The 16,365-nt window shown below is 35.0% G+C and overlaps 1 protein-coding gene across 1 annotated transcript in view; it reads left to right on the plus strand.

The window, feature by feature from the left end:
• PSMD14 (proteasome 26S subunit, non-ATPase 14) overlaps positions 1 to 16,365 on the plus strand; it is a 100,545-nt gene that overhangs the window by 3,007 nt on the left and 81,173 nt on the right. The window contains exons 2-3 of the mRNA XM_047721912.1: positions 4,087 to 4,215; positions 6,490 to 6,541. Of these exons, the coding sequence (XP_047577868.1) occupies positions 6,494 to 6,541 (48 nt within the window). The 5' untranslated portion in view covers positions 4,087 to 4,215; positions 6,490 to 6,493. The remainder of the gene's footprint in view (positions 1 to 4,086; positions 4,216 to 6,489; positions 6,542 to 16,365) is intronic.

Raw genomic sequence — 16,365 nt, forward strand, 5'->3', positions numbered from 1 at the left:
CTTAAGAAAGTCAAAGAAGTCCCTAATACTTTCCACAATTCAGAAAGCAGCGGAATTAGAAATACAGTGAGATCTGGAGTACAGAAAGGATTTAGCATCAGTCTGAGAAGTAATATGGAACTGCAGCATGGGTTGGGGAGTACAAGATGAACTAAGAAAAACAGTGATAAACTCTAACAGCTGAGAGTTTCATGATTTTGTTTGAGTTTTATGAATTACTGGGACAACAGTGTCCCTTGTGAACAGGTTGAAAAGTTAAAAAAAAAAATTGCCACATTCCAAATCTAGATTAAATTAATTTTGAAGATTCTGTTTTTTTAAGTTATTCATGGTTCCATACATTTTCTATAAATATTTGAGAATTGATTTATTTTATTTCCAACATGAACACAATCTAACTGTGTCAGTTCTAACTAGATATTAACTCAGTAGGAGATGAAAAAGTAGAAGATCATCAACTTTTTGATGTACAATCTTTTGAAAGTACCAATGCTTATTTCGTACTGTTTTTAACAGTTAGGATTCTAAAGATTACTCTGTGCATGGCATATTGGTTACAGTTAAATATTTTATTCATATTATCTGATAAATTTTTAAAAATATTTTATTTATTTACTTGAGAGAGAGAGCGAGCGAGCACAAGTGGGAGGGGGAGGGCAAAGGGAAAAACATATTCCCTGCTGAGCAGGGAGCCAGATGTGAGACTCTGGGATCATGACTGAGCCAAAGGCAGACAGATGCTTAACCTGACTGAGCCACTCCAGTGCCCCTAACTGATAACGTTTTCAGTAAAGTTAATCATATCATGATAAGCTCTGGAGTCCTCTCTTTTTCAATAGATGTAAAAACTTGCTTTAGGTCTATAGGTGTAGAGTGGGTAGCTCAGGCTAATTAAGCATCTGCCTTCATCTCAGGTCACGATCTCAGAATCCTGGGATCCAGCCCTGAGTCAGGCTCCCTCCTCAGAGGGAGGACTGCTTCTCCCTCTCCCACTCCCCGTGTTCATGTTCCCTCTCTCGCTCTCTGTCAGATAAATAAATAAAGTCTTAAAAAAAAAATGTAGAGGTGTTATGTATGGCTTTTATTTCTAAGAATTGGAAGTATTGTCTTTCTTATAGTGTAACACTTTTAATTTTATGAACTCTTGCTAAATTCTGCAAAACACAAGTCCCTCCTCCAATATAATTCATTTAGTACTGCAAAATGTGCCTACTGTTTTGAAATTTCACTAAGTGGCAAACTATGTAGGAAGAAGAATCTGTGTTGTATGAACCGTAGCTCTGCTAAGGAGGGTGGTGCTGATAACAGCCAACACCCATTGTTCACTTACTGTACACCAAGCATTATGTTATATGTAGGTTATGTCCACTGTCTTCTTTAATTTTCTGGACAACTGTATAAGGTGGATGCTGTCATTATCCCTATTTTGCAGATGAAGAAATAGGCTCAGGAAGGTAACTGACCCAGGGACACACAGCTAATATGTATTAGAGATGGAATTTGAATCCTGTCACTTGTACTGCAGAGTCATAGCTCTTAACCCAGATATAAGATATGCATAACATAAAACTTACCATTTTAACCATTTTTAGAGGTACAGTTCAGTGACTTTAAGTACACTCATGTTGTGCATCACCACCGTCCATCTCCAGAACTTTTTCACTTCCCATTGTAATACTTTTGGAATCCTAGATAGCTCATAATTTTATTGAAGAGAACCTTGGCTGTCATCTCTGCTTGCAAAACATTTTTTTTCTTTTAGAATTATAAACACTAGTTAGATCTAGTCCAGTGATTATTTTTCACTTCTACATTATCTATTTCTTTTTGCTTTGCTTTGTCGACACTTAAGCATTTGTCCACATAAGAACTTCATCAACAGCATAAAAGATAAAAGAATATGTCACTAACATATCTCTTTAGCAAAACAAATTCTTGTTGTAAAATAGTGTGTAATTCAGCCCTTGTTGAATACCCAACCGGATGAGAACACATTTCTTTTTTAGTTTTAGAAATACATTGTTCACTCATTGATCCACTTATCAAATAATTTTTGTGGTGAGAGTCAGGTAACAAAATTAACCATTTTAAAGTGAATAGTTCAGGGGCGCCAGGGTGGCTTATTTGGTTTAAGCATCCAACTCTTGGTTTCAGCTCAGGTCATGATCTCAGGGTCTTGAGATCAAGCTGGTCGACAGGCTCCCTGTTCAGCTTTAAGTCTGCTTAAGATTCTGTCTCTCCCTCTCCTCTACCCCTCTCGCGAGCATCCATGTGCTTGCACTCCCTCTCTCTTTCTCTCAAATAAATGAATCTTTAAAAAAAAAACAAAGTGAACGGTCATTGTGGTTTAGTACATTCACAGTGTTGTGCAACTACCACCTCTATCTAGTTCCAAAACATTTCCATTATTCTGAAGTAAAATCCCTTACCCATTAAGCAGTTTTCCATATTACTCCTTCCCTGTAACCTCTGGCAATCACTAATCCCTATTCTTTTTCTATGGATTCAGGTATTTGGGATATTTAATATAAATGGAATCACATAGTTTGTGACCTTCTGTGCATGTCTTCTTTTACATAGCGTAATGTTTTGAGGTTCAATCACATTATCACATGTGTCAGTACTACATTTCTTTTTATAGCTGAATGATACTCCATATGTTCCATTGTATGTGTATTCATAATGGAATTTGCTTTGTCCTTTTACCCTTTGGTGGACATTTGGGCTGTTTCAGTCTTTGGGCTGTTGTGAATAATGATCCTCTAAACATGCATGTACCTGTGTTTGTTTTGAATACCTATGTTTAATTCTTTAGGAATGGAATTGCTCGGTCATATGGTAATCCCTTGTTGAATTTTTGAAGAGCTCCCAAACTTGTTTCCAGCACTCCTTGGTTCTTAAGTTCGAGAAAATTAATGTAGGGTATTGTTGTCTGAAGATGTATAGTCTGAAATTTTGTTTATACCAGTGATTCTGAACTGGGAGTGATTTTGCCCTTCCAGGAGACATTTGACAATGTCTGGGGACATTTTCGATTATCATAACTGGGTGGGTGCTACCAGCATCTAATGAGTAAAGGCCAGGGATTCTGCCAGACATCCTGTAATGCACAAGACAGTCCCCTACCAAAAAAAAAATTTGGTTCTGAATGTCAACAGTGCTGAAGAAACCCTGGCTTATACCATCAATTTTATTGTTATTGTTAGAGACTAGAGTGCTGTTATCTGTTTCTTTACATTCACCTTCTCTAATTGTTGTGAAACTTTTTCTCTGTCAGTTCTCCTCTTTGACATTATGGATATAATACAAAAAATTCTGAATTTTCAGGTGTGTTCAAATGAAAGCTTAAAAGACTACAGAGATTGTGTCTCTCATCTTTTATATCTTCTTGAAAGGTGGTAAAATGGCTTTGGGCAGCACAATAAAAACTGAAGGATGAAACAATAGCAATAATGTATTTCACTATTGCATCATTTTGAGTAATTCTTATTCTTCCATTTTCTTGTTATTTTATTTATTTTTTTTTTCATTTTCTTGTTATTTTAGTCTTTTCTGGCGTAGTTGGGAATAATTGACTAAGACATGAGGAACTAATTCCTATGATAATGAAATAGCAAACTTTCAAATATAGGAAAAATAACTTCCTAAGATTCCATAATGTATTATGGATTTATAATAATATGCAATGGAACTATATGGTAATTGCACAATAGAATGGTCTGTTTAAAAATATGAGTAAATTTTCTCTGTTCTTTGAAACACCTCTAGAAATACATGTCAATGAAGTGTCATACATGTCACTTCTTACATAAAATTATGAACTGCTCAAAAAAGTCATGAAATGTCAATTCTTACATATAATTAGAACTGCTCAAAAAAGAAACTTAAAAACAAAATTTGTATGTGGGTTAATCCTCTGCTCTTTAGCCTCCTGGGATGCTATTTCTTTCCATATTCTTCTGGAAATGATGATTAAAATCAGTTTTGATTTCTATTTCGCTTTTAGGAATTTTGCTTCATTTAAAGCTCATGGCATATTTTCCTCCATAGGTCTCAAAATAATTATATCTTATTTACTTTTTTTAGGAGTGAGAGAAAAAAAAAACTTGGGAAAAGTTATACCTGTCTGTATAAGCAAGAGCTTGAATTAAGAAGAAATTTGTCAAACTCAACGAATTGAAGCTTAACACCTCAAGAGTTGTAGTCACTGACCTGGTGAGAATTAAGAATGTATATAACTTTTACCTATTCTTTCAGGATATGATATAAAGATGTTACGAAAACATCATTTTTTAAACACACATCAAATTATAAATATGTGATACCCAGATTTAAGAGCTCATGAAAGTCATTTAGATAACTAGCACTTTTGTTCTTATTTGCTTTCTATAAACTTCTAAAAAAAAGTAGTGTGATATAGAACATTTATTGATATATTTCATTTCCAAATGTTAGTATTTTTATTAAACCTCATTATGTTATCTGAAATGTTTTAGTTTGTTAAATATTTTTTCCTGTTTGCTGAGACATCTAATTTTACTAAAAACACAAATTTGACCTGCCAGATTTTCTTTCCCTCTGCTCCCCACATTGCTCATGTATATTCACAGCATCTGGAGTCTGTGTAAAGTCATAAGAAACAACACTGGGGGAATAGATAAACTAAACACAGCTGGGAATCGACTTTGGCCTGGAATATATATATAATGTCTAAAGTATACTGTATGTTAGTTTTTTTCTGTTTGTTCTTTAAGCTTGAAATGGTCCAAAAGAATTTTTTTTCCCTTTGGTAATACATTCTAGAGAAATATCTTTAATATTTTAAACTATTTGGGTTTTGCCCCTCTATTTATAGCCTTTAAAAAGTGCCATGTATTGAATGCTATATTCGAGTTGAGGAATTTTAATGAGAATTTGATGGAGATTCTGTTGGTAAATGCTGCTGTTAGAATGTGTTAAGGTTATAAAGCAGAAATATTGTCTGGACTAGCAAGTTTTCTTACATGCCTTTCATTTTTTAAAATGAATTTATCCATTGTGAATCTCACAGACTTGTTGATATAAAGTTCTTTATAAATTGTTTTTTATATAAAATTCAAAAATAGCAGAACTAATCCATGCTATCACAAGTTGAAATTCTGTCTTTGCACGGTGGTAGGGACTGGAAGGGGGGCATGAGAGGTGTTCTTAGGTGGCCATAATGTTGTTTCTTTATCTAGGTGGTGGTTATGGGAGTGTGTTTATTTTGTGAAGATTCCATGGCTGTGTCAGTTGTGCATTTTTCTGTATGTGGACTTGGATAAAGTTTGCAATATTAATATTGTTAAATAAAGGAGTAAATTGTTAGCAGAATCAACAAATATGATTAAGCTGTAATGTAATGATCATGAGTACATTATTAATTTTTAGTTTATATAGCAGTTCTAGCTAGTAAAACAGTATGAACAAATGACTAATTCATTAGCATTTAATTTTATAATATAAATTGTAGTAATAACCATTATCTAAAGCATAAACTTCAAAAAGGAATTTTAAGGCACAGTAGCAATTTTCAAGTAGAAGAAATGCTTCATTGTCACTCTTAAAGCGTTTAGTTGCACTGATACTAGTTTTCTAGAATTTGGTTATACTTTTTTGTGTAGTTGAGGTCATAGTGATACTCTTGCTATTTCTTTCCTTTGATTTCTTCTGAGTTTTTCAAGCTTTTAAGAATGCCTTCTATAGTTATTCTAGATATAAAAAACAAATCAGATTGATACTCTAAAGTTAATCTTTGTATTGATTAACTCTGAAATTATCATTGAGAATAGCTGAATTTCCTTAGTAAAAAAGGTATGTATCTCCACAACATCTGAAATAAGGCAAAATATCTGTGTAGGTTCTAGAACACTATCTTAATGCATTTAATGTTTACTTTATAATATTTCTTTTAGTATAATGAGTTCATTTTTAAAAAGCCTTTGATGCTAATTCAGAGATCCATAATCTGCTCACAATGTCTTTCACATGTAAGTTTTGATGATAACTGACAAGCTGTAAGTTAATTAGCACAGAACTTACTAATGAGGATGTTAAAATTTAATTTAAAAGTGAGGATTTTTATTTGTACATTCAACAAATTGAAGGAAATTCAATCATACATATGATAAGCATTTCCGGCACTTTTTCCTCATTCAGGTACTTTATTAGATAACAATGAGAAAATATAATTAACTTAATGATAGCAAAGTTTTGAAAGTATGCTAAGATTGCTTGTCTTTAAAACCAGGGATAACCCAAAACCAAAGCAGTAAAGTAAGGTCTGTTAATTAGCATGGAAGACAGCTTCTTGAATTAATATGTGGTGTTAATTAACAGGAAGTCTGATGTTGTGTTGTAATTACCACCAATATTTTTGACATACTGAGTGACTGAAGGTGAATTATATAGATAGCAATTGAGTAAACACTTTTGTGCTTAGGAACGTTTTCCTTTGTTTCTGTTTTCTAGAAATATGGACAGACTTCTTAGACTTGGAGGAGGTATGCCTGGACTGGGCCAGGTTAGTATATAGACTTTCAGTATTTCTTTGTTTGTAAACTACATGTCTTTCTCTAGTTATCCAAAGAGAAAGAAATCACTCTCAAGAAAATCATCTCACAGGTAACCTTATAGTAAGAAGCTTACCTTATGGCTGGTTATTGTATTGCAACACTAAATAACATGAGGGGAACATTTTCTATTATCTTAATTTAATTTTCTCCTAGGAATAAGAATTTTCTCTGTTTCTTTTAAAATTTGGCGATATGTAAGGTTCTCAAACTTAACTTTTAATAAAAAATAAAAAGGACTCAAGCTAATTTCTGGGTTTACAATGTAGACTTTAGAAGTAACACATGAAAAAGTAAACATGGCATATTTTTGGCAAGATCCAGAAAACCGACCCATAGAATGTTTGTATGTAGTCTTAATACTGTTAAATTCCTTCTGGTAGTTACGATAGAAGGCTGAAATAATATGTAATATCTCTTTTTTTCTTTAAATTTGGAATGTATGGTTTCTTTTACATTCTTATTAAAATGAAATTTGTTTTCAGTTTTAATATTATCATCTATCTTGTTTCTTGCTGTTGGGCAAATGGCCTCTACATAGATTTTCTAATCTCAGAATATTTATTCTGCTTTAGGTGAGGCAGAATTTTTGCTTTTTTTGAGTTCTACACTGATTATCTTTCCAGTTTTCCATTCATAAAAGTGATAACTTGTGTTGTTCCTTTCCCGAGACTTTTATGTAACATAATGTTTTATGACCAAAATTTGGGAGTATTTTTATAACCTACTTTTATAATCCTTATAGCTACCAACTTTCCCTCATTTTCTTATCATGATTGATCAGTTTGTCTTTCTTCATTTAAAGTAGTCTATATTGGGGCACCTGGGTGGCTTGGTTGTTAAGTGTCTGCCTTCAGCTCAGGTCATGATCCCAGGGTCCTGGGATCCAGCCCCTCATTGAGTTCCCTGCTCAGCAGGGAGCCTGCTTCTCTCTCTCCCGCTCCCCCTGCTTGTGTTCCCGCTCTTGCTGTCTCTCTCTCTCTGTCAAAAAAGAAATAAAATCTTAAAAAAAAAAGAAAGTCTATATTTTGTGAAAGAAACAGTTTTGTTGGGGATTTCATGGTATTTTCAGCATGGAAGCACTTTCATAAGAATTCCTTAAGTACGTCTGTCTCATGGCTTCTACTAATAAACCTTTTCCTTTTGGAAAGTTGGAATCATTTTGTGATTCTGTGTTGTATCCTTGTATAAACTTCAGTTATTTTTCCTTTTTTTTTTTTCCTAGTTTTTACTTTTGTTGGTGTTGACTATTTCTCATGTTCCTTTACTATCGGCCTATTTTGTTATGATTCTTCATTTTTGTAAGATATGTGTAATATATTCTCTTAAGAAGCCTAAGCCTTGGGTTGTCTGGGTGGCTCAGTCAGTTAAGTGTCCAACTTTTAATTTTGGGTGAGGTCATGATCTCTGGGTCTTGGGATTGAGCTGTGCATCGGGCTCTGAGTGGTGTACAGGGTCTGATTGAGATTTTCTCTCTGCTTCTGCCCCTACCCCGCACGTGCGCATGCTTTCTCACTCTTGCTCTCTCTAAATAAAATCTTTAATAAAAAGAGGACTAAGTCTCTGGGAACTTGACCCTTCCAAAGCTGTTTCCATACTTTCATAAGCATTCTAGATAGCTTTTAGAATTCCCTCATTTATTTCAAAATTAGCAATAACGATGTTAAGGCATATCAAAGTGTCAGAAGTGAGCTGAGGTGGTACATAGGTACTGCAAATTTACCTGCAAAATATAGGCAGTGATACTCTCTTTGTAGAATTCTTAAAGGAAGTTGCGTCAAATTTAAATACCAAAGTACCTTTTCTTAAGTATTAGATGAAATAAATTACATATCCATGTTAGAAATCCATGCTGGGAAATTGCTGGATGTGAAATACAGTTTTATTGACCACAAATTGAGCTATATCATATCTCAGTGACCACTGCAAACCTTCGTAATAAGCAAAAAATTTAAGTTTGGTTCAATAACCTCTCCTGGTTTCTGATAATTTAGTCACCTTATGTGTCCTGCATTCTTAATTGAACTTAAAAATATGTTGTTTGAGAATCTGTTATTTCAAGTAAGTGTTTCATCTTCCCAGTTAGATGACAAACTCTCAACGGGATAATTTGTGGGGTGCTTGTTTCTGTGATATCTCCTCTATCAAATACTAGCGTTTGAGTGTTTGCACTGCGCTCAGTGCAGAGTCTGCTTGTCCCTCTCCTTCTGCTCCTCCCACAACTCACACTCATGCTCTCTCTCTCTAAAAATAAATAAATAAAAATATAAATTTTTTTTTTAATTTTACTTTTGTTCTTAATTTAAGATATATCTTTGCAGTGGATGTCAAGTATTTTTTAATATACAGAAGTAAAATGTGTGTCGTTTATTTTTAATAAAGTGAAAAACATTTGAGTTAATAGCTTCTCTTTCCATTCAGTAGTGCGTAGCAGCCAATAGAAGTGGAAAAGGAGACATAAGCTCCAAAAGTAAATGGGTAATGTTACTGTCTTAGCATTTAATGGAAAAGTTAGAATTTCCTTAAAGATGGGGCAGGGATACTTGCTGTAAGTTTGCAGATGGTTCTGTGAAAACATGAGAATACAAACAACAGGGTTCTTCATTCTGAGAACTCTGAACTTTCTCTGAAATGAAATGATTTCTCTTCTCCATGGCTAATCCTTCCACTTCTTCTCTGATCTCATCCTATATTGAAACCTTGCTCATCTGTACTGACCCTTTTCTCTGTGTACAAAAATGTCTGTCTGTATCCAAAAAAACCACAAAACTTCACTGAACCTTACCACTAAGCCTTTCTTATATTTCTAGAATTCCTGAAATAATAGCTTATACTCACAGATTATACTTCCTTACCTTTGACTCTTGTGAGGTTGTGTACTGGCCTTCTCTTCCATTACTTTTCTGGAATTGTTCAAGTTGCCAAATCTGTTGGCCTAACTTTGGATTCCTTTTACCTGGACTTTAATATTTTTTAAAAGATTTTAATTTATTCATATGTCAGAGATAGAGAACGAGCAAAAGCAGTGGAAGCAGCCAGCAGAGGAAGAAGCAGGCGCTCTGCTGACCAGGGAGCCTGATGCAGACTCAATCTCAGGACCCTGAGAACATGATCTGAGCTGAAGGCAGATGCTTAACAAACTGAGCCACCCAGGCATCCTTGGACCTTAATATTTTAATACTGTTCACAATGTCAGTATTAAAACTTTTTCTTCCATGCACTTATCATGGTACTTTTTCTTAGTTCTTTATTATTGTGTCTGTACCTACAAAAACAAGTTGAAGATTTATTTTTTTACATATTACACTTCTAAATGTTGAATAGGGGTGCCTGGGTGGCTCAGTGGGTTAAGCCTCTGCCTTTGGCTCAGGTCATGATCTCAGGGTCCTGGGATCGAGCACCACATTGAGCTTTCTGCTCAGCAGGGAACCTGCTTCCCCTTCTCTCTCTGCCTGCCTCTCTGCCTGCTTGTGATCTCTCTGTCAAATAAATAAAATCTTTTAAAAAAAATGTTGAATAGTGATAGGCTAACATCATTAAATCTATCCACCAATCCCATACTTAATAATAAACTTTTTTTTTTTTTTGGTTTGTCAGAGAGAGAGAAAGAGGGAGCACAAGCAGGGGGAGTAGCTGGCAGAGGGAGAAGCAGGCTTCTCTCTGATCAAGGAGTCCAGTGTGGGACTTGATCCCAGGACTTTGGGATTGTGACCTGAGCCAAAGGTAGATGCTTAACCGACTGAGCCACCCAGGCATCCCCAGTATAAACTTATTAGTAGTTTGAAGTAGAAACAAACAGATTTTTCCCAAGAGATTTATTTATTTATTTAAGAGAGAGAGCATACACACTGAGGGAGAGGGAGAAACACTCTCTGCTGAGCAGGGAGCTGGATGTAAGGCTCAGTCCCAGGACCCTGGGATTATGACCTGAGCCCAAGGCAGCCCCTTAATGGACTGAGCCACCCATGTGCTCTACAAATAGATGTTTTATTAGAAATACTAAAATTTGTTAACTAGTAGCTTTAAATTTCAAATGTATTTTTTTATTTGCTGAGATGTTTATGAACTTGAAATTACTGTAAGATATGAGGTGATTTATTAAAAGCATTTACTGCTGTAATTTGGGTACTTGGTTATCTTTATTACTATCCCAACTTGGGTCTTGGCAATTAAACTTTCCAAAATCTGTGAAGATAAAATGCAAGAGATAGGCCTAGTCAAAGCATAGTCTCCAGTCTCTAAAAGGTTTTTAGTGTAAGTCTTTGGGTCCATTTTAGCTTTAGAAACAGCCAAGGTAAGCTTTTAAGGTAGGTTGAAAAGTAAATGAATTCTCACGGCCCCTGTGTGGGTCAGTCTTTTAGGGTCCGACTTTTGGTTTCTGCTCAGGTCGTGATCTCATGGATGGAGATCTCATGGGTCAAGAGGTGAAACCCCGCCTCTGGCTCCAAGCTCAGTGAGAATTCTCTCCCTCTGCCCCTTCCTGTGCACGTGCTGTTTCTCACCAGGATAAATAAATCTTAAAAAAAAAAAAAAAAAAAAAAAAAAAAGAAAAGTAAATGAATTCTTAAATGAAATGTCAGTAACATCTGTTAGCTTATATTGTATTTGAATTTGTTCTGCCAGTATCTTGATTTTCTAAGAATATTGTTACTTAACCTAAGTATGTTACATTCTACTCTGTATCCTTCTGATTTTAGTATATGTGCTGCTTGGAAGCCAGCACAGTATGTTACGTTCTAGTAGAGACACATGAATTATGAGTGGATAGTAGTGTTCATTATAAATAATGTGATTTGAAAGTATAGTGGATATAGGGTTTCTATTTTTTAAAAGGTTTTATTTATTTATGTATTTGACAGACAGAGATTACAAGTAGGCAGAGAGGCAGGCAGAGAGAGAAGAGGAAGAAGAAGCAGGCTCCCCGCTGAGCAGAGAGCCCGATGTGGGACTCGATCCCAGGACCCTGGGATCATGACCTGAGCCGAAGGCAGAGGCTTTAACCCACTGAGCCACCCAGGCGCCCCTGGGGTTTCTTTTTCTACAATAAGGGTACACAAGACTGAATTGGGGAGATGATGTTTGAGTTAAATTTTGGAACATACGGCAAGATATATTCAAAAGATTGGAGAATAGATGATGTAAGGGAAAATAACAAGGAAAGAAGCTGATGAATGAATTTGGAGTAGATTGTGAAAGGGCTGAATGACATTCCTAGTGATCTTTACTTTTTTTCCCCCACAGGCATTACAGTTTCATGAAGTTTTTTTTTTTTTTAGCAGAGTTAGGAGATAATCCAGTGTGTGCTTTTAAAAAAAAAAGATTTTATTTATTTGAGAGACAGAGAGAGAGCATGCATGTGTAGAGGGGGAGGGAGAGAGAATCTTGAGCAGATTCTGTACTGAACACAGAGTCCAACATGGGCTTGATCTTACAATCCCTAGATCATGACCTGAGCCAAAACCAAGATACCCATAACTGACTAAGCCACCCAGGTGCCCTAATTCAGTCTTATTTTTGTAAAGTAATTCTAGTGGTAGTTTGCGGAATAGATAGAAGGGAAGAGATCGAAGGCAGAGTCATCAATTACATGAAATAACTTGTGATTTATAACCTTTCTGGCACATAGTAGGATTTTATCTCTCTATCATTTTTTAAGTTAGCTTGACCATGATTTAACTTTGACCAGTGTAACGTGAGTTGGAAATTAATAGGTCACTTTTATGTGGAAGCTTTAAAAATCAGTATGATTTGCCTGCCCTAGTAATCAAGAAAGCATGGAAATGGAATCTTTGTTAGCTGGGTCCCTCAGAGAGAATGACATATCTGCAAGTCAGAGATTCTGTGATTTTTGTGTGAAATGTCCTAATTGTTTTGATCTCTGGTTTTTGTTTTAAGGAACATGACACAGGCTGAACTAAATACATATACAGACCTGTGTTGCCTGTAAGTTCTCAGTTTGTATCTTTCTGATACAGAGATAGTAATTTCCAGATGCAAAAAAAAAGGGAGAAATACTATAGGTGAATGATCAGAGGAGGCTTTCTGAAAGCAGTGAGATGTAAGCTACATTTTGAGGGAGTATTTCAGGTGGCTTGATTAAAAAAACACACACACAAAAAAACCCTTCCTGAATTGGATGTACTCTGTTTTATTTGTTATAACTCCTGAATCCCTACAGTATGTGGATTTTGTGTACATAGCTAATAATTTTTCTGTTTCCGTGGGTCTTTGAGTAGAAATGTTCTTTCAGTTATTTGTCTTTTGGGTTTTGGTCTGATGTTTTATAGAAAAGATTAACTTAACATAAGAATGGGAAAAAAATTCCTGGAATAAATGAGGAAATAACACCATTTTCACAGATGAGGAGTCTTAATATCACATGCCAGTTCTCCAATTTAATCATAAATTCATTGGAGTTCCAATAAAAATATAAACCGGAATTTTCATGGAATTAGAAAATTGATCTTAAAATTCATATAACAAAAAATAATTCAAGAAAATAGTTAGAAAGGAAAAAGAGACTTGCTCTACCAAATATCAAAATATATTTTAATGTTATATGACTTAAGTAAGCTAATATTGGCATATAGATAGATCAGCGTAATCAAGTAGGAAGCCTAGAAATAGACTCATGCATATATGGGAACTTGATTTCTAATAGAGATTGTATTAAAAATTAGTGAGGAAGGAGCAAGCTGGGTGGTTCATTAAATGCTGCTGGAACAAGTGGCTTTCTCTATGGGGGGAAAAACTAATACTAGATTCCTACCTGTTTTATATACAAAAATGTATAGCATGTAGATTGAGGGATGATTGTGAAAATCAAACTTTATAATTTTGGAAGACACACAATCAATTAGGATGGCTATTCAGAAAAAAACCCAAAAAACTAGAAAATCAGAGCTGTTGATTAGGATGTAGAGAATTTTTTTTTTTAAAGATTTTATTTATTTATTTGACACACAGAGAGAGAAATCACAAGCAGGCAGAGAGGCAGGCAGAGAGAGAGGGGGGAAGTAGGCTCCCTGCCGAGCAGAGAGCCCAATGTGGGACTCAATCCCAGGACCCTGAGATCATGACCTGAGCCAAAGGCAGAGGCTTAACCCACTGAGCTACCCAGGCGCCGAGGATGTAGAGAAATTTGAACCCTGTGCATTGCTGGTAGGAATGTGATTATGTCACCTCTATGGAAAACAGTATGGTGGTTCCTCAAAAAATTAAGCATAAAAAAAAAAAAATAAAAGTACATACAATGCAGTAATTCTATTTCTGTCATTGTATATATCCCCCAAAATTGAAAGCTGGAACTCAAATAGATATTTGTAAGCCATTGTTCATAGCAGCATTATTCCCAATAGCCAAAAGGTAGAAGCAACTTGTGTTGTACTGAAAGATGAGTGGATAAACAAAATGTGATATGTACATGCTGTGGAATATTATTCAGCCTTAAAAAGGAAGGAAAAACCTGACATCTGATACAGCATGGATGAACCTTGAAGATATGATGCTAAATGAAGTGAGCCAGTCACAGAAGGACAAATATTGAATGCTTCCGCTTATATGAAATACTAGAAAAGTCAGATTCATAGAGACAGAAAGTAGAGTGATTGTTGCCAGAGGTTGCGGAAAGTAGTGGAGTGGGTTAGTGTTTATAAGGTTATAGGGTTTCAATTTAGGAAGACAAAAAATTCTGGAAATAGTGGTGTTTGTTGCACAACACTGTGAATGTGTGAATGTACTTAATGCCACAGAAATGTATACTTAAAAATGGTTAAATGGTAAATTCTACGTTGTTTATATTTTACAACAATAAAAATTTCAATTATTGTATCTTTAAAATGAGATTAATACCTGCCTTGGCTGTTTCTTAAAAGGATTAAATATGTCAGACACACAGAAGATAGCCCTAAAAATTTCTTTTACAAGAAAATTTTGTCTGTATGACCTCAAAATAGGAAAGCAAAACTCAAAAGATTGCTAATTTGACTGCTTCAATACATTACTAACTCTTGTCCCAACAAAGACTGTAGAAACAAACTTAACAGACAAGCAATAGAAGGAGGGAAGATTTTTGTAACACATTCATCTGCAACACATTTAGCAGAACTACAAATCGGTAAGACAAAAAAGGACAACTTCATAGAAGAAAGAACATGAAATGGCAGTTTGTACAACAGCCAGCAAGCATAAGAAAAGATACTCAACTTCAATGTATGTCAGAGAAGTGAAAATTAAAACAAGTATTAGATTAAAAAAAAAAAAGTCTGTTGTATTAAGTGTTAATGAACATTTTAGACAGCAAAATTTTCATGTAAGCTCTTTTTCTGTAGGCCAGGTGTCGGTGTGGAGTATAGGTATGGGAATAGGTTAAGGATTGTATCTCAGTGCTTAGAACATTACCTGGCAAATAGAAGACCATAAATATATGTTGAATGAACACACTGCATGTGGAATATAAATGGTTGTAGTCACTTTGGAATTCAATTTGATGGTATCTAGTAAAATTGAAAAATGCCCTAACTGCTGTGTCTCAGCAATTCCATTTATTCACTTTAAAGAATTCTTACACATGGGACGCCTGGGTGGCTCAGTTGGTTGGACTACTGCCTTCGGCTCAGGTCATGATCCTGGAGTCCTGGGATCGAGTCCCGCATCGGGCTCCCGGCTCCACGGGGAGTCTGCTTCTCTCTGTGACCTTCTCCTCGCTCATGCTCTCTCTCACTGTCTCTCTCTCAAATAAATAAATAAATAAAATAAAAATAAAAAAAATAAAAGAATTCTTACACATGTTTATCAGGACGTGTATTTATGAATTTACAACAAATTATGACACTGTTTACACTATTGAAAAATTGCAGAATATTTAAATGTCTTTCTGTGGAAAAAATGTGTTATGATGGAATATTATACTGCAGTTAAAATGATTCTTGGACTTATAAACACAGTAAGAGAAAAATTCAGGTTGTGTAGAGATACACAGTATGAAAGCATTAATATTAATCCTAAAAACAACAATTTTTAAAGGGTACATAACTCTCGAGTAAAAGTATTACAAGTTCTACAGCAGCGCTGTCTGGTAGAACTTTCTGCGGTGATGGAAATACTCTATACTGGGTCTAACACAGTAGCCGTTAGCCATCAGTGGCAGGTTGTTAAGCACTTGAAATGTGAGTAGAACAACTGAAGAATTGAATTTTAAATTTTATTTAATTTTAACATCTGTTAGTTTAAGTTTAATAACCACATGTAGCTGTTGAGTCCATGGATTGTGCCTACCTCATGTGACTGAAGAACTAAATTTTCAATTTTATTTAAATTCATTGTTATATGTGGCTAGTGACTACCATAGGCCTAGATAAACCCACACAAATTCATGAGAATGGAGGGAGGCAAAAGGAACTTTTACTTCATATATAATGTTCTCTCTTTTTAATAAACAAATGAACAAACAAAAAAGCTAAGCAAAAGAACAAGTCAGTGAGTACCATTAAATGATACTACATAACATTTTCTGTACTACTTTTTAAAAAAGGCACCTAGTGAAACAAAATCACAAATGTATTTTAATTTGCTTTTCAGTACTTATTTTCATGCTTTACTTAGGTATTTCATATAACACTAGAGGTTGCCAGAGGCTAAATTATGTAGGGCCTTATAGAAGATTCTCTTCCAAGTGAGTTGGGAAATCATTAAAGATTTTTGAGCAAAGGAGTTATGCCTATGAAACATTTTTAAAGAGTACTCTGGAGATGGGATGCAAGATGGAAAGAATGGA

The sequence above is a fragment of the Lutra lutra genome, chromosome 3 (genome assembly GCF_902655055.1).
Source record: "Lutra lutra chromosome 3, mLutLut1.2, whole genome shotgun sequence".
Taxonomy (NCBI): Eukaryota; Metazoa; Chordata; class Mammalia; order Carnivora; family Mustelidae; genus Lutra; species Lutra lutra.